This window comes from Meriones unguiculatus, chromosome 12, assembly GCF_030254825.1.
Source record: "Meriones unguiculatus strain TT.TT164.6M chromosome 12, Bangor_MerUng_6.1, whole genome shotgun sequence".
Taxonomy (NCBI): domain Eukaryota; kingdom Metazoa; phylum Chordata; class Mammalia; order Rodentia; family Muridae; genus Meriones; species Meriones unguiculatus.
This window is the reverse complement of record NC_083360.1, coordinates 62,406,221-62,428,838: the sequence shown is the minus strand read 5'-3', so window position 1 is coordinate 62,428,838 and position 22,618 is coordinate 62,406,221. Positions and strand designations below refer to the sequence as shown.

The window sequence follows — 22,618 nt, the reverse complement described above, 5'->3', positions numbered from 1 at the left end:
AAAGAAAAAAAAAAGCTTCTGTTTGGAGAACTGCACATTGGCCCAGCTTGCTCACTGTCTTAGCATATCCTGTCCCAAGACGAGGATGGGGCTTTGATTCACTCTTCCATAACCCTGCACACAGGAGGCATTGTTGCTCACGATTCCTACCAACCCCCATGCTTTTCCCAGCCTCTTGCTGGGCGTGAGCATCCCTCCCGTTCCTTATGTGGAACTGTGCGCCATCTGCATCATCGTCAGCGGGCTGAGTTTTTCCACCGTAGGCTGCAGTTTCTTCAGACTTCTCTCACAGATTATAAGAAAAGTACTTGTCAAAGTGTTGTGGGTTTTTATGACCAAGTTTTTGCTGTCTCAAGGGGTAACCTAAACTTCTTGGCTATCGCATCTGTGTCTTGCAAAACCACTCTTATTTTCACTTCCTTGAGGTGTGCACCAAAGCCTCCGCTTCACTGCTGTTGTGCTGCTAGGGCTGCTGAGGGGAGTGAGCCGGTGTGCAGAGCAGGCTGCGCAGGGAGCAGTGTGGGGGAAAGCAGTGCTACAGGCATTTTTGCGAACACCTGCAGACACTGATTTCATTTCCGGTTACTTATTTTACAGTTCCTCTGTAGGAAAACACTGAATTATGAAGATGTGCACTCTCAAAGCAAGAGCTCTACCACCAAGCCCTGTCCTTGGCTTGGTGTGAGGCTTTTTACGGGCATAATAAACTGCCCCTAGTCATCTAAATGCCCTCTGGGTTTTGAGAGGCGTTCTAATACACTTATTTTAAAGTCTTCTCAGTTCTTCTAGAGCAGGAAAAAAATAGTGGTGATGCTGGGCAAAGAGAAACGACTCCATCTGAGGCAATCAAGTGCATGATGGCAGAATTAGCCTTGTAGACGAGGATATAAATGCATGCTCATACAGTGTCGTTAGCTGAGCACTTTGAGCTATGTCACTCTTTCTTCGCAGTTCCTTTACTGTTTAAACAATAGCTTGAGTGTTGGTTTAGAAAAAAAAAATCACCTCCACCAGTTTTCACTGTAGAGTCTCTTAGGTGACCTTGTTGCCCACCTAAGTTCATTGGACCAATTGTCAGGTGTACTTCCTGGCTGCACCCTATTGGTTTTGAATTATCCACGCTCCAACATGATGTACAAATAAATGCTTTCTGCTTTCTAACACAAATTAGAGTGTGGCTTACATTTAGCAAGGAGGGAGGTGAAAGCAGAGAGCACACCACTTGGGCTGAACTTGAAGGACCTCCCGCTGTGCTCTAGCAACCAGGCCAGGGAATCCTGCAGGACCACACAGTTGACATTCCAGTTGAGGTCCGCTGCATCCGGAAGGAACAGCTACAAGCAGAGTAATGAAATGGCTTCCTTGCCTTTTGGATGGACCTGAAGGTCAAGTTAGTTTATTTGCTTTTAATTTAGCTGAAATTATAGGCCAGCTGAAAGATCCCTTTGTTGGGAACAGTTCTTTAAATAGCTGCACAAACCTTTGGTCTCTCTCATTTTCCTCCAACCTCTTCTCCCGTTTGCAGGATTAGGAAAGCACTTGGGAGGGACATTAATCTTGCCAGCGTTGTCAGGAGTGATCAGCGAGTTTTATTAAAAAGCCTGGATTGCCTGAAAGGCCTCCTTGTCTGAGTCTGAATGGAAGGGGCATGGTAAGATCTTGGGGCATGCTGTCGGGACCCCTGCTTGCCCTCTGGACCACGAGCTGACACTCCAGGAGGAAGTGTGGGAACCCTGCTTTGCTGAGCGGATTGTGCCTGTGGGCAGATCCGGCCCTGGCATCATGAACTCTCCAAGCTGTGCCGGGTCCAAGGCCCAACTGTCTTTACTGCTCCAGCTGCTTCTGCTGCACCTGGACCCCACCAGCACCACCTTCATCAGCGTCAACCAGGGCCTGAGGGTGATGAAGGGCAGTTCTGCCTTCCTGTCTGGAGATCACCTGAGTTTTGCCATCCCTAAAGAGAAGGATGCCTGCAGAGTGGAGGTGGTGATGAATGAGCCAATCACCCAGAGGGTTGGAAAACTCACTCCACAGGTACACATTTCATTTCCGTTCAGAAGTATGTGTGTGTGTGTGTGTGTGTGTGTGTTTGTATACAGTGTAGGAAGGCAGAGGAAACAGGTAAAGTGTCTGTCAAGCCATTGTTACAAGTATGTATCATATTTGAAATTAAGGCATGGTCACAGTATCTTAGTGCTTTTTTTTTTTTTTTTTCAAAGAGGTGAAACATATTTTTGAATAACATATTTATTTTATTTCAGTTATTTTGTTTCTGGACATGGGCATGCTTATGGAGGCTAACCAACAAATTTCAGGAGTTGGTTCTCTCTTTGAATTGTAGGGATTAAACAGGTCATTGGGCTTGGTTGCAGATGCCTTTACCCTCTGAGTTATCTTGCCAGCCTTATTTTTGGATATTCTTGACTGGATTCAGATAATAAGCCTGTCACTGACATGGTTTAACTGAATTGTATTAACACATTGCAGGAAGTGAGGGTTAAACCCCTACAGATGTGTGCACACTTTTTCTTAACAATGCACTGTTGTCAAGAACCTTTCCGGTGTCTCCGCTCATCGCAGAGAATTTCCATGTCTTACCAGGTGCTTGACCTTACAGAGTAGTCATTAATTCTGTCAGGAAAAAAGAGAATGTAGCAGAGAAGGCAACAGAGTCTATGTCAGAGTCAGTCCTGACTACAGGGGAGGAGAGACAGGGAAGAAGGAGGGAGGGTGGGACCGGGAGGAGAGATGGGAGGGGGCTGGGGTGGGATATAAAGTGAATAAATAATTTTAAAAAGGGAGAGGGAGTGTAAGAAAATCCCAGGTTTCTTGGTCTTTCATTTTAGGGGAAGGGGAGAGAAAGGGGAGAATGAAGAGGGAAAGAGGAAGATTGAGAGAGATTGAGAAAGAGGCTGCTATTGAAAGATTAAAAGAGAGACAGAAAGACAGACTGTGGTGAGGAGTCTCTTGGAGGGCACGCTATGGCCAGCTTTATAGGGTTATTCTGGCCCCAAATTCTCCCACTCATTGCAAGTGAAGTATCTTTAGAGAAGAAAGCAAGCTGCTAGGCTGATTTATTAGTTGGGTCCTGTTAGTTGGGGCACATTTTAAGGACATACTCAGACCCCAGAATGACAAAGGCAAATCATGGATGATTAAGGTCTCCAAGTCACCTCTGTATCAAATTTTCTCTGATTTTTAAGGCTAAAATCTAGTTATTAAGAAGATATTATGCCACAGAGACAACGAAACACCCAACTAGATTAGAAATTCGTGACTGTTTCAGACCATCTTCTCATCTGGCGTCTGCTCATTATTTGAAAAAGTGTTATCTGGTGCTGAGTGTATGTGTGTGATTCTAGGAGTAAACAGGACATAGACAGTGGATTTGCAGCATCACAAGTAGACATGTGACCTTTACATTCTGAAATTTGTTTCTTGGTGACCCATTGAAACTGTAAGCTTCATTCCTGGTTTACCATGTGCCATAGATGTGTGTATAGAAACACCGTCTCTTCCCAGTTTTTTTTTTCTTTCTAATTTTAAATTCTAATAATTTTAGCAAAAATAAGATTTCCAGGTAAAGTCTGATTTGAGGAAAATGTATACTTGTTTTAAATCCAGAGTGGTTCGGCTCTTCCCAGGGATTTATTTATTATGAGTTTTTGAATTAAGTATGGCTAAGTGCATAAGTGCACATGTACACACACACACACACACACTCACACACACACACACACACACACACACTCACAGCTAAACAAACATTATTCCTTAATAGAGCTTAACAGTAAACTCCGAGGGAGGCTTATTCCTAGCAAGACTATTGTATTAGCAACACCCTGCTGTGAAATGAACAGTTTTGTGGGATTTGCACAGAAATGCTTTGTTTAACATCTGTTCAATTAGTGTTTTCCTTTCATTACTGAAGTTTGTCTTGGAACCAACAGGTTCATTCCCATTGCATATTAGGAAAGCCACTTGCGTGGGTTCATGCTCGTGCCTTCTGTGTCTACAGTCTCCTGGATAGCCGATTAGACAGGCCAGTGGCAGTGTGCTCTCACATTCCGGGGCAGGACTTCTCCAGCACTCAACACCTGGACCAAAACAAAACATTTTCTGGGTGGAAAATCACCTTGGTTTAGTGCTGAGCTTGCTGTTTTTGAATCCGAAATACAGCATTAAGAAAACATCTCTAGTTTGAACCACTTCACTGTCATTAAAGTGAGTAATGAGTCAGGAATGTGTGACAATTTAATTATAAATTGTAATTGAAAAGCAGTTGAAGTGGAAAAAAACAAAGCTAGACAGTAATTAGAAAAGGATTTAGCTCTCCTTTGTTTTAGTTGGTAAATTTATGGTCAATCATGGTTGTCGCCTTTTATAAAAGCAAAACATATTAGGAAACACGGAACAGATGTTTCTTTTAACAAAGCAGATTGTCTCTTTATTACCGTGGCTATTTGTCAATGATATGGGAAGGGTTTCCCTTTATCTTCTTCCTGGTTGTCAATTCAAAAGAGGACTCGAAACTCATTCTTACTTGTGAGAATGTCTTCCCAGGGTGGATTTTGTCTCTAGAAATGTTTCAGGCCATAAAAGGTGCTAAGCACACCGCAGCAGCTGTGTGTGGACACACAGGACGTTTCTCAGAACTTTGCCACCTCTGTCAGGGCAGGGAGTCTTAAAAACACAGATCAAAAACCCAGAGTCTTAATATAAAATAGTCTCTGTGTGTGTGTGTGTGTGTGTGTGATTCTCTATGAGGTGATACAGTTAATTATAACTTTATTGAAGGAGAGTAAATTCTCATCAGCCATTTGCTTTTTTCTGTAACTATCAAAATTGTCTGCACGTGTGTGAGAAACAACTATAGATCCTGTTTGGCTCTCATCAATGTAGCACTACGCACAACTAGTGTCTCCATCTTTGAACAAAAAGACTTTATTTGAAAAACGAAGGAAGGAAAAACCCCACAGAACAATGTTTGTGCGTGGGTAAATGTGCTGTCCAAACACCCAAAAAAGACCTCTCTAATTCTACAAGTTCCTGAAGGGGATATTTTTTGTGATGAATAGCAGATATTTACAAAACATTATAGTTTAGAGATGTAATATCCATTCATTTGTTTGTTTGGCCTGTTTGGGTTATTATAATTTAAATATTAACAAAACAAGACATAAACAAGATGACGAGTGGGCACGGGTAGAGAGAAGAGCTTGTTGGTGATAAAAAGATACTTGCACCCATGCTACTAATAGAACATAGGCACGCTTGCTGTCCCCCCCCTTTCTTCTTGAGGGGGAGTCTTGCTAAACAGCCCAGGCTGGCATGAACAAGAACCTTGAAAAGAAGCTGTGCCTGCCGAGACTGACTGACCGATTAAAGCCTCCGCGCTGTGGAGGCTTGGCATGTCGTCTGTCCGGAGACCAAAGGGCCGTTGCTTGCCCACCTCTGTGTAGGAACTAGCAACTTGTGACTAACAGAGAAATCTGTTAACTCAGTAGACTACTGGCTTCTACCAACCTCAAAGCAATGGCTGTCATCAGATAACAAACATCTGAGGCTAAAAAAACATCAGTCTTTCCCTATCTTGCTAGAACCACCCCTTTGATGTACCATCAACATAGTTTAAACTTACCTTTATTTAATGACTTTTTTGTTCCGTAAAACTATAAAACTCCATGAAACTGTTTCCACACGGGAGCATGGAATTCAAGATAACCTCCATCTGTGTTCCTAGGCCATGATCGTTCAAAATGGCTCCAGAATAAATTATCGCTTACTCCATTTAAGGAGTTTTGTTTTTGTTTGTTTGCTTGCTTTGCATTGACACTGGCCATGAATTCACGTAGATCTTCCTGCACCAGCTTTCCAAGTACTGGAAGCAAGTGTGTGTCGCCACGACCAGCTAGCACATAGTTCTTCAGGCAGTGCTATAGAGCCGAGAAATAAAACTTCATGCTGGTTTTCTCACAGACATTTCCTTCTTCACGTGCATTAGGTCTTTGATTGCCATTTCCTTCCCAACGAAGTAAAGTATGTTCACAATGGATGCCCAATTCTTGATGAAGACTCTGTGAAGCTTAGATTATACAGGTAAGTGGATAATAATAATAAATTCTTTCCGATTGTTTACTTTATTTTTGCCGGATAGTCACGCTGCATACTCCTTGGGCATTTTTCTACGCCTATATGTTAGCACGTGGGAGTTGTTAGAATACAGTAAGAGAGTAATCATCAGAAATTAGAGGTCTGACTGGGTGGTGCTGCAGTTTCAGCCAGTTTTCAGTTCCTGTTGCCTCTTCCTCCTTGGTGCCTTTCTACAGATTGCTAACTTTATTTCGTTTCCCCCTAGTCCTTTGCAGATGTTTCTGTTACTCCGTCCCATTGCTTAACTTTGGTAGTCCAACCCTTATCGTGGTGAGAATCACAAACATAAGTTCCTTATTAGAATCTGATAGACATTTATTACCAAACTGAGTGAAATCCTCCAGTTTGATTGCCAGCTGCTCAGTTATAGGAAGTGCAAGAGTTTTCCATTTGTAAACATTAAACAATACAAGTGTTTAAAATCAATTATGAAATTAAGCCTAGATCATATAATCCTGTAAAACACTTCCCACCTATATACACAAGAGAAAACCTATACTTATATAAAAGCTTACACAAAATCTTAACCTTAAAGCCTTTTTGAGAATAGCTAAAAATGCTGAATGAACCAAACTGATGAGTTGCATAACTGTACAATGGAATATTAGAATATTAGAGTAGCAACAGAAACTAATGGAGTCATGAATTAAAACATGGTTCCAAATGAGAACAGCCAGCCACAAAGAACAAGTATTACGTGGCTCCATTTATATGAAATGTCTTAAGGGGCGGGTCCAGAGGAACAAAAAGTAGATTAATGGTTCCCAGAGGCTGGAGGAGGGGTAACTGGGGAGTGACTACAGTTGCAAGCACCGAAAAGAAAGTCACAAACAAAATGTGCTCAGATACTGAAATGGCGCCCAGGATTCCCTAGGAAGCCACAGCGTCAATATGGAGGGGTGTTGGATCTTTCTAAACTTTAAAGTCAAAACCAAATCAAGGTCAAGGAGCTTGCCAGGGAAGGCTAGGAAAGCTGATGTATTATTCTCTTGGCATCCAGACCCTGTTGGCTTTTAGCATGTAGGAAGATTGGGAAAGGGCTCATGCAGGCCTGCATTGGAGGCGCTCTCATGCACTTGGTTTGAAGGGCATTTGTAACAGAGCATTCAGAAAGGCTGGAGCCAAGATCCAAGGCTGCCCTTGAATCTCCTCTTCAGCTTTTGCCATGCTATTTGACTTTTCTGTGCCTCAGTTTCCTCATTGGTGAAAGGGGCTGGACAGTGCCTGTTACAGGTTCTTATGAACTTGTGGTGAAGGCCTTATTAAAACACCTGGACTATATTACAAATGCATCCATTCAGAGTTGTATTGTCAGGGTGCATTCATCATTGATTGCCCTTCTCACTTCTATCGCATGATGCTCCAGCTCCAGTCACCTCTGCAGATGCTCTGGAACATAATCACTACGGCATTAACAATTACCTATTTAGTTTCTATGACAAGTGCTGATCTGAACATCCAAATTGGCATTTCTGAAGGATCAAAGTTCTTGATACTCAATACTTCACTCCTAAATCCAAAGTCAATCCATAAACTATACAGCCTTTAAGCTCTTAAATTATTCATGTGCTAGAAGTGGAACTCTGACATCTCAGCAGTCATTAGATTAGGATAGATGATGAATTTGGGAGTAGGGTTTGCAAGAGAGATGGTTAAGGAAGGAAGTAGCAAGAAAAAGCATTGCCACAAAGGTAGAGAGGAAGCCATGGGAACAGAAGGGATTGAAATGGAACTCCATCTGAAATACACATTTTGTGAAGGACAATTTTTGTTGCTATTTTGTTTTGGCTTTGATTTTCTTTGAAATAGGGTCTAGCCTCAAACATGGTCTGTATCCTGGGCTGTCCTCAGATGGTAATAAAACTCATCAGAGAGTTTTATTAAAAAGCCTGGATTGCCTGAAAGGCCTCCTTGTTTGAGTCTGAATGGAGGAGATATGGTAAGATATTGGGGAAATACTGTCAGGACCTCCGGTCTCCCTTCCTGGACTTCGAGCTGACACTCTCAGAGGAAGTAGGTCAGCTAGGATTAGAGGCATACATCAGCATCTCTACTCACGAGGGGCAACCTGAGCACCAATAAACACTGCCTTTGTCCTACTCTTTGTCCAGATTTACCGAAACAGACACCTTCATGGAAACCTTTCTCTTGCGGGTCTTTCTCGTGGAACCCGACTGTAACATCATCCGTCTGAGCAGCAATGCTCTGGAAGTGACTGAATTCTATGGCTTATCCCAAGCCATTGATAAGAACCTGCTCCAATTTGATTATGATAGGACAGCCAGCCTGGACTGCACCATTAGACTGGACTCAGTGAGGACCCAGCTGCCAGCTCATGGCAGGCTGGTCGTGGTGAACCGTAAGCCAGAGGGGCCTCGTGGAGATCAGCCACACAGCTTTTTCTCTGAGACCCGTATGTACCTCTTAATAGCTAAGGTTACTAAAACTGACTAAATGCTCATCTTTCACGTTAACAAAGAGCTCTGCTTAACAAATGTATTTTTACCTTGTTGAAAACTGTAAGTTAGGGCTAGTGAGATGGCTCAGTAGGGAAAGGCACAGTCACCAAACCTGAGTTCAACACCTGTAGCCCACATGGTGTAAAAAAGCCTACTCCTCCACATTGTCATCTGACCTCCACGCTCACACTGAAGTTCTGGTTCTTTTGGACACACACACACACACACCAGCAGGATGGGTCAGTTGGTGAGGACACTAGCCTCCAAGCCTGATGGCCTGAATTTGATAATCAAACCTACATGGTAGAGGGGGAAAGCTGACTTCCACAAAATAAATAAAATTAAAATGCAACTAAAAACAACAACAACAAAAAAAAACAGAAAGAAAAAAAAATGTAGGTTAGTTAAGGCTGTGAATTTGGAGTCAGAATCAGAAATACCTGGAATTGCTGTTTGTATTTTTCTTTGCTAATTTGGTTATCGATGGGTTCGAGATGGTAAAGTGAACAGCCATTCCATAGGGCTGTGTAAAGATGGAGTAGGACACCATCTGCTTAGCCCAGGCTTGGCCCATTATGGTGCTCATGAGTTTCCAGCTATGATCATAGCAACAAACAGCGGTGGTGAGAGCAGTGCATTCTTTCTGAGGATTATTGTATTCTAGTAAAGGCTGTAGGTAACAGTCAGGATTCAAATCTAGAATGTTGATTGAAAACACCCCTTCTGATACTGATTCAGTTTCTCCAGTCTACAGTGCTCCTTCTGTTAGTCATACAAGTCTTTAATTCCTTTTGAACATTTGCTATCTGCATAGTGGTATTGTAGCAACTATGGAGAGACCTAGAAATGATCATAATATTACACTGAATTTTGGACAGAAGGTTACATCTCAAACAACTAAAAATAAATATCAGTCATGTCATTTGTTTTTTCTTTTTTTTTAAAAAAGATTTATTTATTATTTATACAGTATTCTGCCTGCATGTGTGTCTGTAGCCCAGAAGAAGGCATCAGATCACATTGTAGATGGTTATGAGTCACCATGTGGTTGCTGGGAATTGAACTTAGGGCCTTTGGAAGAACAGCCAGTGCTCTTAACCTCTGAGCCATCTCGCCAGCCCCTTGTTTTGTTTTTCAAGACAGGGTTTCTCTGGGTAACCTTGGCTGTCTTGGACTCACTTTGTAGACCAGGCTGGCCTAGAACTCAAAATGATCCTCCTGCCTCTGTCTCCCTGAGTGCTGGGATTGAAGGCGTGCTCCACCAGGCCCAGAAGTCATGCCATTTTGTTGTTGCAGCCCTTGGAGTAAAAAGTAGAACACCCAAACAGCTTTACTTGCAAATGTTCCTCGCTACGAGCCACTGGTCTGGTTCAAGCCTTTGGCTTTTGCTATGTTATCAATACTGGATCAGCACTGGGACTCCTCTAGACTATCCTGTTGTTGCCATGTGTCATGGAGGTCCTGCAGCTTTGGTTCTGCAGGACTGGCCCCTTTATGCACTCCAGCAGTTCACAGATGGGGTAGATGCTGGGGTAGGCTAACTCAAGCCCTGGATCTCGGCTTGGGTGGTCGCTGTGTTGCCTGCCAGCTCTCTTGTGCCGTCAGGTCCAGCTTTCCTACCTTTGCCAGATAAGGGGTGTGGCTATTTGGGACAAAAAGGTATAGTGTGTAACACACCATTGTTATTGTCATTATTTTCATATTTTGTTTTCTTTTCAAGGGGGAGGTTGCAGGGGCACAGGTGTGTTTGCAGGGACAAGAAGGTTAGAGAGGATTTTCTAAAAAGACCAGCCAGGGGCAGGGATTTCTGTGGTAGGCACTCCACACGAGGCTGTATAACGTAAGTAGACAGCCACGGTGCTGGGCTGTGACTGTCCACAGTGGGCCATGGCATATTCGTCACCGGTATTCAGATACCACAGAACCCCTCTTTAATTTCCTCAGCCCAACTTTGGTGGGCAAGGGCGTGGGGAGACAACTGGCCACCCAGGTCTTGTTTCTGTCTTCTGTTTTCAGTAAAGGAATTGACGATTTTTCAGAACAGTGGCAGTCTAGTCAGTGAATAGTCAGAAGATTCATGCGTATGTGTCCTGGGGCAGTGAGTGAGGACATGTCCGAGGCAGGAGGGTAGGTTTTGAGTTGATACAATCATTGTGTTCCAGTGGCTGTCCTAATGCAGTGCTGTGCATTCCAGAGCTGGGGCCAGGACTGAAGTGCCCACACGGAAGCTGTGCCCTGGAACTGAAGAAAGTGGCAAGTCTGAAACTGAGCTGTGAGGAGTTCCTGCTGACGGGGTTCCACTACCAACACCTGCAGCCCCCTTCACCCGACATCGACTATATCCCCATCCAGCTGGATCTCACAGACAGGAGGAGTAAAGCCGTATACAAGGTAGAGTTTGGAGTCACGCGTTGGTGTCCTTAGCTGGTCCATTGTAAGAAAGCAGTTCCGTAGGGGTGCCCGTGCTGCGTCTATGCAGAAGAGTTCCTGTGCTGTGGAGGGCACAACTTCAGGCTTCGGGGTTGTGCCTCAAAGAACTTCAACCAGCAGCTTAGGCATGGAAAAATAGGATGCCATTTTCATCTTCATTTCTTCTATAGCTCCACACCAGGAGGAATGGACTGGGGCTATTTCCACGTTAATCTCTTCTACATCCTATGTATACGTGTGTGTGTGTGTGTGTGTGTGTGTGTGTGTGTCTACAAGCATGCGCATGCATGAAGACTGAACCTGAAAGCTTGTGTGTGATAAGAGTAGATTCAGCCACATACGCACACCCTGGCCCCTCTTCAATGTTTCAGTTTATGGGCTGATCCTTTGTAAATACCACTTTTTCTCCTTGACATCAAGGCATATGCTCTGTAAGGCCACATGACAGCTGGGTGCTGTGGCTGCAGCTGACTGTATAGTTTGTGTGGTTTCAGACCTTAGAACAGAGGGCTGGCCCACCAAGGGATGAGTTCCCAAAAGCCCAGATATTTCTGTGTCTTCATTTCCCTTGCCTTCCTCCTTTCGTTTTTTACTGAAAATATGACCAAAAGTAGACAAGACATTACAAAATATTTAGCGTGTTTCTCTACTGTTCACATATTCTACAGTGTGTTTGGGAAACTGGGGAAACAGTGGCCCTGGTGATGCAGGTCAGATTTATGCCAAGATGAGATGATCCATGGGACTTTGGGTGGGCCCGCCAGTGTTACCCTGGCCCTCCCGCTCGCATTTCTCCTAATAAATCCTGTCTAATGGTGAACATCATTACCCAAGGAATGAGATTCCCTAAAGGGTTAAAAATGATGAGACAGGTCCACAGAATTTTATAGCTGAGATCTGGAAATAGGACTTAGAGGGAATCTTGTGTATCTGATCAGCCAAATCAGCTGGGAAGGTTTTCAAACACCAGGTTTCCCTGTCTGTAGCCAACAGCTCTGGGTGCTGGTCCTCAGACTGCCTGAGTTCAGATATATTTCTAACTATTCATCTGATGTTGGACTTTATGTCTCATTTTCTTCATCTTAAATGAGGCTACTGGAACTTAGCCACAGTCTAAGTAACTGAGGGGATTAAGTGAGACAATCCTTATAAAGTGCTTGCTGCAAAGCTTGGCTCATATTAAATGTGTACATGTTTTTGCTAGTTTAAATAGCCACCAACAGAAAGAACCTGTGATCATTCAGTTTTGGAAAAATAGTGCAGCCCAGCCTCTTGTTTCAGTCTTGCTCTTTATATGTGGTTTTCTTATGGCTGACAGAATCAAAACTAGATTCTACTATACTAACACATGTAGTCTGGTTTGTTTGTCACAAAAACTCCGTTCATCATCAATGACTTCTTACCGCCATTAAAAAGGTTAGATGTTCTTCTTTCTGATGGATTTTCCAAATTGTCCCCTCACTGTGTCAAAGCCTTTATTTGTGTTTTTAGGTCAGTTTTATTGTGTGACTGTCCTTTGAAATGAGCCTCTTGATTTTTTTAAGCCTTAACCTACTATGTAGTCATTTCGACAAGTCATACAACATCTTCATTTATAAATATGAAGATAGTGTGCTCATTGAAGAAAACATTGAAAGCATGAGAATATGAGAAGAAAATGGAACTGACTTTATTGATAACCATTTTCTTACACAGAGACGCACAGCAGGGGGCCACGTACCACAGAGCTCATTTTGTTGCATGGCATCAATTTATCTGTGGAGTCTTATTCTTTGGTTACTTTTATGGCTCTGCAAATCATTCTTGCCAAGGAACCACATGCCCTCTCCCTCATAAGTTTTTTTTCTTCTACAATAATTAATTAATTATTATCGTCCTGGGGGTTGCATGGAGGCTCTCATATGTGCTGGCCAAGTGCTCTCTCCACTGAGCAACACCCCCAGGCTGATTTCTTCTATGCCTTTAAAGGCCATTCTCTTTATCTTCGTCTTTGTAACACCCAAGGTTAAGTTCTATTGCACAGAGAAGTGCAGGAAATAGTTTTTCTTCATATGGTCAAAATTTACAGAACTATTTGTTAAAATTATGCACTTGTTTCTCATGGATTGTAGGAAATCCTTCTGTTGTATAAAAAGACCAATAGGCTAACTTTTTGTTCTCTAGCTTCCTCTGCTTCTTGCTTTGTCGGTACCACACCTCTCTAAATCAGTTTCGTGACCTGTCTCATGACAGTGAAGGCCTGGCACCTCTCGTCCTTACAATTTTCTTGGCCATTCTTGCCTAACTTTAGTTCCATATAAATGACTAAATAGGTGAGTTTTAAAGCCTAAAGGCTGTTTAGAACCAAATGCTAGATTAAAACTGAAAATTCTTTGAGGAGGAATTGGTGTGTCAGCACTTTGCCACTCTCGGTCTTCTCATTCAGAGCGAACACCTCACTTCCCTCTTGGTAAATGTCATTTCATGTGTCTACACAAAGAAAACACAATTACTAAATCCAGTCCCTACAAGTTCTTGTGAAACTACTGAAAATAGAATTGTGTCTTTTCATTGGTTATTGATGATAAATAGGAAAACAACTTTTTGGTATAATTTTCTTTTATCTGGCTTCTTTCCTAAATTCAATTATTTTAAGAAATTTTCAATTCTTTGGGCTTCAAAGGACCATAATTATATCTTTACTAATGATGATAATTTGGGCCTTTCTTTTTCTGTAATTATTCCTTTCACTTCTGCTCTCTTCCACACTGGTTTGACCAGACAATACTAAATATAACGTTGCTTACAGGCACTTTTTGTCTCGGTATTCTCTCTATTTCAGCTGTACGCATTGTCCTTTTCAATGCTTCCTGCCTTGATTCCATCTATTTGAAATCAATGTGGCCACTCTGATCTTTTTTCACATCACGAACTTGGGTTAGACGCCCACTTTCAACCTCTCTATGAATTTCAAGTGTCTTTTCTATGAGGTCCATACACCTAGACATTTTCTTCAAAATTTTAGGTATTTTTCTTGATTAAGGAAATATAAACTCTATTATGGTGATAATAGATACACGTGGATTTTTTCATCATCTTATCCATGTATACTTGTCAGTTAAAAAGAAAATGTCTTCCTAGCATGTGTAAAGCCTTGGATTTGATTCTCAGTAACACACACACACACATACTCAGACATGCACACACTCAGACACATACTCATATACACACATGTCTTATAGACTACAGTATATTTCATGACTTTATTTTTAGATATTCAAAGGTCCTTTCTTCTACTTTATGTTTTATTTAAAATTAAAAAGTATCCCACAGGCTGGGAATATCTACTTAGTGCTTTTCCAGCATGCACAAGGTATGCACCACAAAAGAGCAAGCAACCTATATTAATATTACTTAACCTACGTTAATATTAGTTAAAGTCTGGACTTGCAGGGGCCTCTTTTGAGTCTTTCCTTATGCTTGATGAAGAGTGATCCAATCTATCTTTTCTTCTGGCAGTTCCAAGGCTCTACTAACACTATTGGCAATTTCATTTCTAACATAAGGCTGTTGTGTCTTATTATTTCTTACATCATCTATCTTTTAAGTAAGACAGAACTATTGGTGTTTGTATCCCCCCTGCCTGCTCTTTTGACATTTCAAATACTACATTTACTTAGGTTTAACTCTACACTTACTTGGTCTCAATATTCAGGCCCAGCCCTTTAAAACCACACTTACCTTTATTGTTCCTTTCCAGTGACACTTCATGGACAGTCACTTTTGTCCTGGGGGTACCACAGACTGTCTCTCTTCCTTGTCAGTATGCTGTAGGGGGAAAGAGGGCTATCTTCTCTAATTCTCTTTTTTTTTAATTAATTTTCTTATTAATTACAGTTTATTCACTTTGTATTCCAACTGTACCCCCTCCCTCATCCCTTCCCAACCATATCCTCCCTCCTTCTTCTCCACCCATGCCCCTCCCCCAGTACACTCCTCCTTCCATCTGACTCTAGTCTATCAGGTCTCATCAGGACTGGCTGCATTGTCTTCCTCTGGTAAGGCTGCTCCCTGATCAGGAGGAGGTGATCAAAGAGCCAGCCACTGGATTTATGTCAGAGAACAGTCCCTGTTCCCATTACTAGGGTACCTACCACTTGGACACTGAGCTGCCATGGGCTACATCTGTGCAGGTGTTCTAGGTTTTCTCCATGTATGGCCCTTGGTTGGTGTATCAGTCTCAGAAAAGATCCCTGGGCCCAGATATTTTTTTTCCTCTCCTTGAGGAGCTCCTATCCTCTCCAGGTCTTTCATCTCCCCTTTCTTTCAAAAGATTTCCTGCACTCTGCCCAAAGTTTGGCTATGAGTCTCCACATCTACTTTGATACCCTGCAGGGTAGACTCTTTCAGAGACCATCTATGGTATGCTCCTGTCCTGTTCTGTTTTCTCCCTCTTCCAATGTCTATCCTGTTTGCCTTTCTGAATGAAGATTGATCATCTTACCCAGAGTCCTCCTTCTTGCTTAGCTTCTTTAGGTGTACAGATTTTAGTATTATTGTCCTATATTATATGTCTAATATCTACTTATGAGTGAGTATATACCATGTGTGTCTTTCTGCTTCTGAGATACCTCACTCAGGATGATCTTTTCTAGTTCCCACTATTTGCATGCAAGTTTCTGATTCTCTTTTGAGTGTCTCTTCTTCCAGATGTTGCTGGCTACTTGCTGAACCTTTGGCCGGTGCTTGGGCTGGAGCATTGAGAGGAAAGGGTACTGGGAAGAAAGGTCTTACTTGCTCAGGAACTGATAGAATATGATTCCATGCTCTCTGAGCTTGGCAGATGTTTTAAGCTGCTTTCTTGTCCCAGGGACAACTTCCTGATCTCTCTGGGAATCTCTGTCTTAGAGCCTCTCCCTCTGTCTTAGAAGGGATGAAGGGTTCCCTTCCATCTAGCCTGAGCTACCACCTGCAATTTTTCTGCAGCCAGTAGACTATGATTTATTTCTCCAGTTTAATGCTGTTAGACTTTTGGCCTCTGAAGGATGGTCTCCATAATTCAAGATCCAGGATGGCCCCAAAGCAGTCCTCTGCCCCATATAGCATGGGAGCAGTCACATGTCATTTGCTGACATACAAAAGGAAAGGTTGAATCTAAACAAGATCTCTAGCTCTCAAGTCTCAGGGTCTTCCCACTTATAAATGGAAATTCTGGACTCCCAAGGATTAAATGAGGATTAGCTGCCATTATTCTGATTCTTGTAATGTAGCTTCCTTCAAGGTGGGCTCTGAAGCAGTCCTCTGCATGCTCTACCTGGAGGACTCTAAAAGAGCATTCTCTCTTGATACCTGAGATAAGAGACATGGCATCACACCAGCCTCAACCTTCATGGGTTCGGAGGGCTGGGAGTCGGCACAGCACCCTTCTTTCCAGATAAATCTCTCATCTCTCTTGAGATTTTCATATTCCTCTAGTGAACGAGAGTAGTCCAGAGTCTGGAACCAACAGACTCACATACATTTTGACTACAGCATCTTTCTTACTCTTGAGATCTGATGTCTCTTAATTATCTATTTATTTATTCTTAAATTTTTTTTTTTCCTCGTTAAACTTGTTTTAATGGGTCTCAAAATTCTGTGACAGATTTCTGGTCAAGTTGTTTTCATTAAAAAGTACTGATTTTGAGAACTAGTAACTATGTACATTTTTATGAATGTATTCATTTTTGTGAACTTCAAGATAAGTTTACTCTTTCAGCTAAAGTGAAGATAAAGTGAAGAAGAACTTGAACATCCTTTCCCTACCCCAGAGTTTAGGTGTGTGGGACAAATGTGACTTGGGTCATTGAACCTGCTTCTCTCAACAGTGGGTCATGTCAGTCCCAAAACAGAAAGGTTTCCTGCTCTCAGGCTTCCTCCTGCTCGTGCCCCTAACAGACACCTCGGACGCCATGGTGCCCTTCTGTGAGTGCAGAAGGTCTCTCACTGTGGCGTCCTCCTTTGGGGAGGATGAATTTCTAGTTTGAGGGGTCTCTTGTTTCCTTGTTCCGTTAGGCAAATGGATAGTCCTCCTTCGGTTGCGTAAGTACACAGGCACGAAGAGCCTTTTCCCCAGCTTTCTCTGCCCTCTTTGAAACCACATGGCCCAAGGAGTTAGTAGTGTCTGTGCCAGATGCCTGATGCTCTACTGTCACAGTTTCATTTAATACATAGGAGTCTAGTGTTTTCACTTGTAGGTGATAGGAGCATGGGATTTAGGAATTACGAACCTGTCTAACATCATACAAATAACAAATACTGAAGAGACTATCACAGGGCTGGAGAGACGGTTCAGGAGTTAAGAACAACCACTGTTCTTGCAGAGAACCTGGATTTGGTTCCCAGCACTCACACTGTGGCTCAAACCAACCTATACCTCCAGTTCCAGGGGACCCGATATCCTTTTCTGACCGCCGTGGGATCTGACATGAAAGTGATGCATGTCCTCACACATACACATTCGCACTCTAAAATAAATATATAATTTTAAAGATATAATCACACACATAGTTCTTTCTGATATCAAAGTAGCGGCTCCATTCCAAACCTTTTGTCTGCTTTGGAGTCCCTGGGGAGCTCTAAAGTGTCAACTTTCTAATTTTCTCCTTGGAATAATTAAGCGAACATCTGAAAATAGTTTCTGGTGGTCAGCAGGTGATCCTAACATGTAGCTGGTGCCCACAGCTGGGGCATCCTCTGGTCTGCAGCTTCAGGGCGTATCATGCCACGAGCCACGCACAGCACATCTTCATCTCATTCTTTGCTTTTTATTTTCTCTCTCCTTCAAAAGTCAGAGAGTGCGTGGTTGCCTGTTTATATCAGAGTTGGCATTCCTAACCAGCCCCCAAGGGCTGCGTTCATGGCCATGTTTGTTCTGGAGGTGGACCAGTTCATACTGACCCCCCTGACAACTTCGGTTCTGGACTGTGAGGAGGATGAGACGCCAAAACCCTTATTGGTGTTCAACGTCACTAAGGCCCCACTACAGGGCTACGTGACCCACCTGCTGGATCATACCAGAGCCATCTCTTCATTCACCTGGGAGGATCTCAGTGGCATGCAAGTCGCCTACCAGCCACCAAACGGCAGCTATCCTGAGAGGAGGCATTACAAGGTAAGAAGGAGGGGAAGAAGAGCGCCCAGCCTGGTGGATTTCAAATACAGATTTGAAAGTCTGCTTCCATTAGCCCTTGGGGCTTGCTAGTATACTCAGTTTCGCAGAGGAGACGTGAATTCTGTAAGTCGCAGTTCGATATAGCTCAGCGTTGCCTGAAGAGACACTGGTGCAGCATCGTCAATTCCAGCCCATGGCTGCCATGTTGAAATCTAGGCAGAATGCATCTGGCTGTAGCTCTCAGTTGTCCAGAGAAATCCGAAGACCACATTGGGATTATATTCCTGATGGGCATGTGGAGGGTGGAGGCAGGGGACTGCTGGCTACTAAGCCTAACTACAGGTTCAGTAAGAGAGCCTTTCCCAGGAGAATAAGGCAGATAGACAGGATACAAAACATCCATCCTCTAATAGGCCTCTTCCTCTGGCCTTGTGCACACTCAGACTTATGCCTCTTAAATGTAAGTATTCTACATATACCACATTCTTACATACATACAAAAATATATATTTGTTATATAAAATATGTTTGTTATATAAAAATAATGAACAAATAATAACACTAAAGTGCATGTTTCAAAATAGCTAGTAGAAAGAATTTGTATGTTCTTTACATAGGGAAATAATACATATAAGAGATGATAGTATAGATATGCTGATTACCCTGATCTGATTAGGGTACAGTGTGTAGGCATATATGACTGCGTGAGGTACTATACCCTAAAAACATGTACAATCATGATCAATTAAAGATTTAAAAACAACCAAATACAGTACCTAGAAATGACATGAGTGACCTAAGAAAAATGTTACTTCCTATAATAAAATAACATCCTTTTCACATGAATGTTTTAGTGAAATAGTTCATAATAGCCCCACACTAAAAACAGCAAAATTTTCCGTTAAGTGAGGTATCTAGAGAGGACAACAGACGTGGAGCAGATATGGACACTCGGGTGTGCCGGTTGTAAGGAGAAAGCATAGTAACAGGCATGAAGACCTTTGGTGTAATGGAAAAGCAGTGACGTTCACATAGATGTGAATTTATGTGTACTTAAAAGGGGTGATTTATGTAATATCATTTATCTCAATTGGTTGTAAAATTAATTTTAAAAATAGAATTAAACCTGAACCCATTATTGCTTCATGAGTGAGTGTGTGTGTGTGTGTGTGTGTGTGTGTGTGTGTGTATGATGGAACTTTAAGCCTAAGTTTGTCTGTGGGGCTCATGCAAATTTGTTTGATTCCAGATGGAGCTGGAGGCCTACGACTTCTTCTTTGAGAAGAGTGCCCCCATCACAGTCCACATCTCCATCAGAACAGCAGACACGAATGCTCCCCGGGTGTCATGGAATACAGGTGTGATGTAGTCCTGAGGAAAACACAAGGAGGTGGATGGGTCAAGAAAAATCCTTTTATTCCATTTCATCCACGAGGTCATAGAAACCAAGGCAGAACAAGAACAGCAGTTATCTCTGTTCTGGTTTTTCCTAGTAGCTGGTGAGAAATTGAAATCCAGCATCCTTGAATCCTCGGGTTATATTTCTGCTTTGGGAGAGAGACCATAAAAGTGGCCCCTTACAAATGAATGGAGAAATAAAGTGGCTGCTTTATTTGACTGAGTGTAGAGAATGCATCCAACTCAGATTTTTGCAGAGGGCTATGAGCAAGGTGCAGCCTGGAATCCATTGTCTTGTTTTTTGTTGGGTTGCATGGAAACCAAAATAAGGAAATAAGAGGTTAAGCTAAGCAGTTTAAAAAAGAAAAGAAAGAAAAAGAAAAGAGAACGTCTTTACACTGCCACTCAATTCCAAGTAAACTGGGAATGTGATTTAGATCAGATGCAAGTGTAGAATGCGAATGGCCTTTCTCTTTTTCAGTAATATCATCAATGATATTCAAAACATGCTTTCAAGTAGTGCTGTAGGTTGTGTAAAGAAGAACATATTCATGGCTGATCCCGAATCTCAGCTTAGGCTTATAATACTGGATTTTTGAAGGATAATGAGAGCAATGAAGGAACTGGCCAATGAAAGTTGAGTATCAGGGCTACTGTGTTCTTGCGAAATGGTGGAATCATCTCTATGATACACGATCCTCAGATGCATCAGGAAGTAGCAGGCATTACAATCCTTTTAAAAACGAGTTTTTAGTTATTATGAACTTGGTAACTGTTATTATTGGAAAGTTAGAGAATATATTAGATAGAAGAATAACTATTCATTTTCTACTATAGATAATATAGTTGTAAATGCTGTCAGCATTTCAATGTGCTGATTGACTTATAGTCTTCTTGGATGCTCCCCTGATGTATCCCATGATGACATGTGTATGTACACATGTCCCAGCACCACCCCAAGAACCCTGGAGGCTTCTCAGCAGCCATGAAGAACAGTTACATATACCTGTTTTTCTTTTATGTCCATTCTTCCTGGCCGCATCCCTTCCTTTTTAGCTCTCCTTTCATCTCTTTCTCTCTTTTACTCCCTCTTTTCACTTCTTCCTTTCTATTTTTTTTTCTTACAGTCATAGATGTCTTAGCCCAATTTCCTCAGGAAACAGACCCTGAGTTAGATCATGTGTTGACCGTATGCTGACAAGGAAGAGCAAGCATTGTGTGTCTCTGTAACAAATACCCAAGACAACCAACTTATAAAGAGTATAGGTTAGCACAGTTCTAGAAAGTCCAGTTCATGATTGGCCCTGTCACTCTGGGGCCGTAGTGAAACAGCACATCATGGCAGGAGCTTGTGGAGAAGCAAAGCTGCTCACCTCACTGCCAAGAAGCAACAAGGCAGAGGGAAAGGAAGTGGCTGAATTCCACATCACCTCCAAGGGCATGCTCACCGTGACTTAAACATCTGCCCCCAAGCCTCTTATAAACACTCTCTCAAGACCAAAGATGTGCACCTTTTGATGATGATCCACAGTCCAAGCTGCAGCAGGAGACATGGCTGAGCTGCTCACAAATTCTCAGTTTGATGTATGGATCACTCTGTTGTTCTGGTGTCTCTATGAAGCAGATGCAGCTATTTGCATCTGAGAATAGTTTGAGGTAAATGAAGAAAGTGTGAGCTGTTTGTTGATTATCAGTTCTACTGAGAGATAAGAATGTTTGATGGTGATACATGGCTTCAGAGTCTGTATTTTCCTATTACCAGTGAGTGAAAGTCGATAGACTTCCTCTGGCATAAGTATGAGGAGAGTCTATTTCATTCCTTTAGTTGCATAAATTCATCTCCAACTAGAGTTTAAATGAATGTACTTCTATTTTGCAGAGTGCCAAGCACTCTACATTTAACATCCGTAAACACGGCCAGGTACAGTAGCTCTGTATAAGGGTATTGAAGTACTATATATATGTATGCTTTCAGAAGTCATATGTAAAACCCCTTCTCACTGTTGTCCACCTAAACCTAAGGTTTCATCTTTGACAAGTTCCCCATGGACTCATTCAAACCAAGGATCACTGTGAGCCTGATTTTGGCTCTTTCCTTTAGTTTTTAGTTTCAGGCATCATCATGGTTCTTAAGAATGCATCTTAAGGAATCCATTGTCACATTGAAATTAGAGCAAGGTTCCCTAAAAACACAAGTGGTAGTCAAGTTTCATGAAAAGCATTTGAAGATACAACGTTCAGATAGGTTCATAAGTGAAAACTCATTAACCTTAAACAGATGTGTTGGATGCACAGAATTGTATAGGACATGTTTCTGTATTTTCTTATAGGTTTGAATCTCCTGGAGGGGCAGTCTCGGCCCATCACTTGGGAACAGTTTCAGATTGTTGACAATGATGACATTGGTGCGGTGCAGTTGGTCACCATTGGTGGGCTGCAGCATGGAAGGCTTACAGTAAGAGGTGAATGATCTACCCATTCAACCCAAAATTGAACCTAGGGACTATTTTCTTCAAAACCAAATCACGGGACTAGAGAGGTAACTCAGCTGGTAATATACTTAATGTGCAAGTGTGAACAACTGAGCTCACTCCCCAGATCTGCGTAAAAGTTTCATGTGGCAGGGCGTGCTTTTAATCCCCGCACTGGGGCTTCCTAGTCAACCAGCTTAGCCAAATCCATGCGCTCCATATTTCAGTGACAGACAAATAGAAGGGGCTGAAGAGATGGCTCAGTGGTTAAGAGTACTGGCTGCTCTTGAGGAGGACCAGGTTTGATTCCCAGCACCCATACAGTGGCTCTCACTGCCTGTAATTCCTGCTAGAGGGTTCTGATGCCCACTACCGACTGCTACAGGGGCAAGACACACTTGTAGCGAGCAGATATGCACGCAGCAAAAACATTCAAACAATAAAAATAAAGACATAAAATCAAAACAACCACAAAAACAAGATGGAAGAGGTTAGAGAGGTGGCTCAGTGGTTATAAGCAGTGGCGCTCTTCCAGGAGGTCTGGTTTCAATTATCAACATCCACTTGGAAGCCCA

The 22,618-nt window shown here is 42.4% G+C and overlaps 1 protein-coding gene across 16 annotated transcripts in view; it reads left to right on the top strand.

The window, feature by feature from the left end:
* Frem1 (FRAS1 related extracellular matrix 1) overlaps positions 1–22,618 on the top strand; it is a 160,659-nt gene that overhangs the window by 22,818 nt on the left and 115,223 nt on the right. For 14 of the 16 annotated variants that reach the window (XR_009585142.1, XR_009585140.1, XR_009585141.1 and 11 more), the window contains 7 exons: positions 1,526–2,034; positions 6,005–6,099; positions 8,265–8,566; positions 10,807–11,003; positions 17,851–18,174; positions 19,424–19,532; positions 21,903–22,034. Coding sequence is in view for 10 of the 16 variants with exons in the window: in XM_060365784.1 (XP_060221767.1) it covers positions 1,783–2,034; positions 6,005–6,099; positions 8,265–8,566; positions 10,807–11,003; positions 17,851–18,174; positions 19,424–19,532; positions 21,903–22,034 (1,411 nt within the window). In the remaining 6 variants the exon portion in view is untranslated. Of the gene's footprint in view, positions 1–1,525; positions 2,035–6,004; positions 6,100–8,264; positions 8,567–10,806; positions 11,004–17,850; positions 18,175–19,423; positions 19,533–21,902; positions 22,035–22,618 lie in introns of those variants that run through there. The other 2 variants (XM_060365785.1, XM_060365786.1) reach the window with 2 other exon arrangements.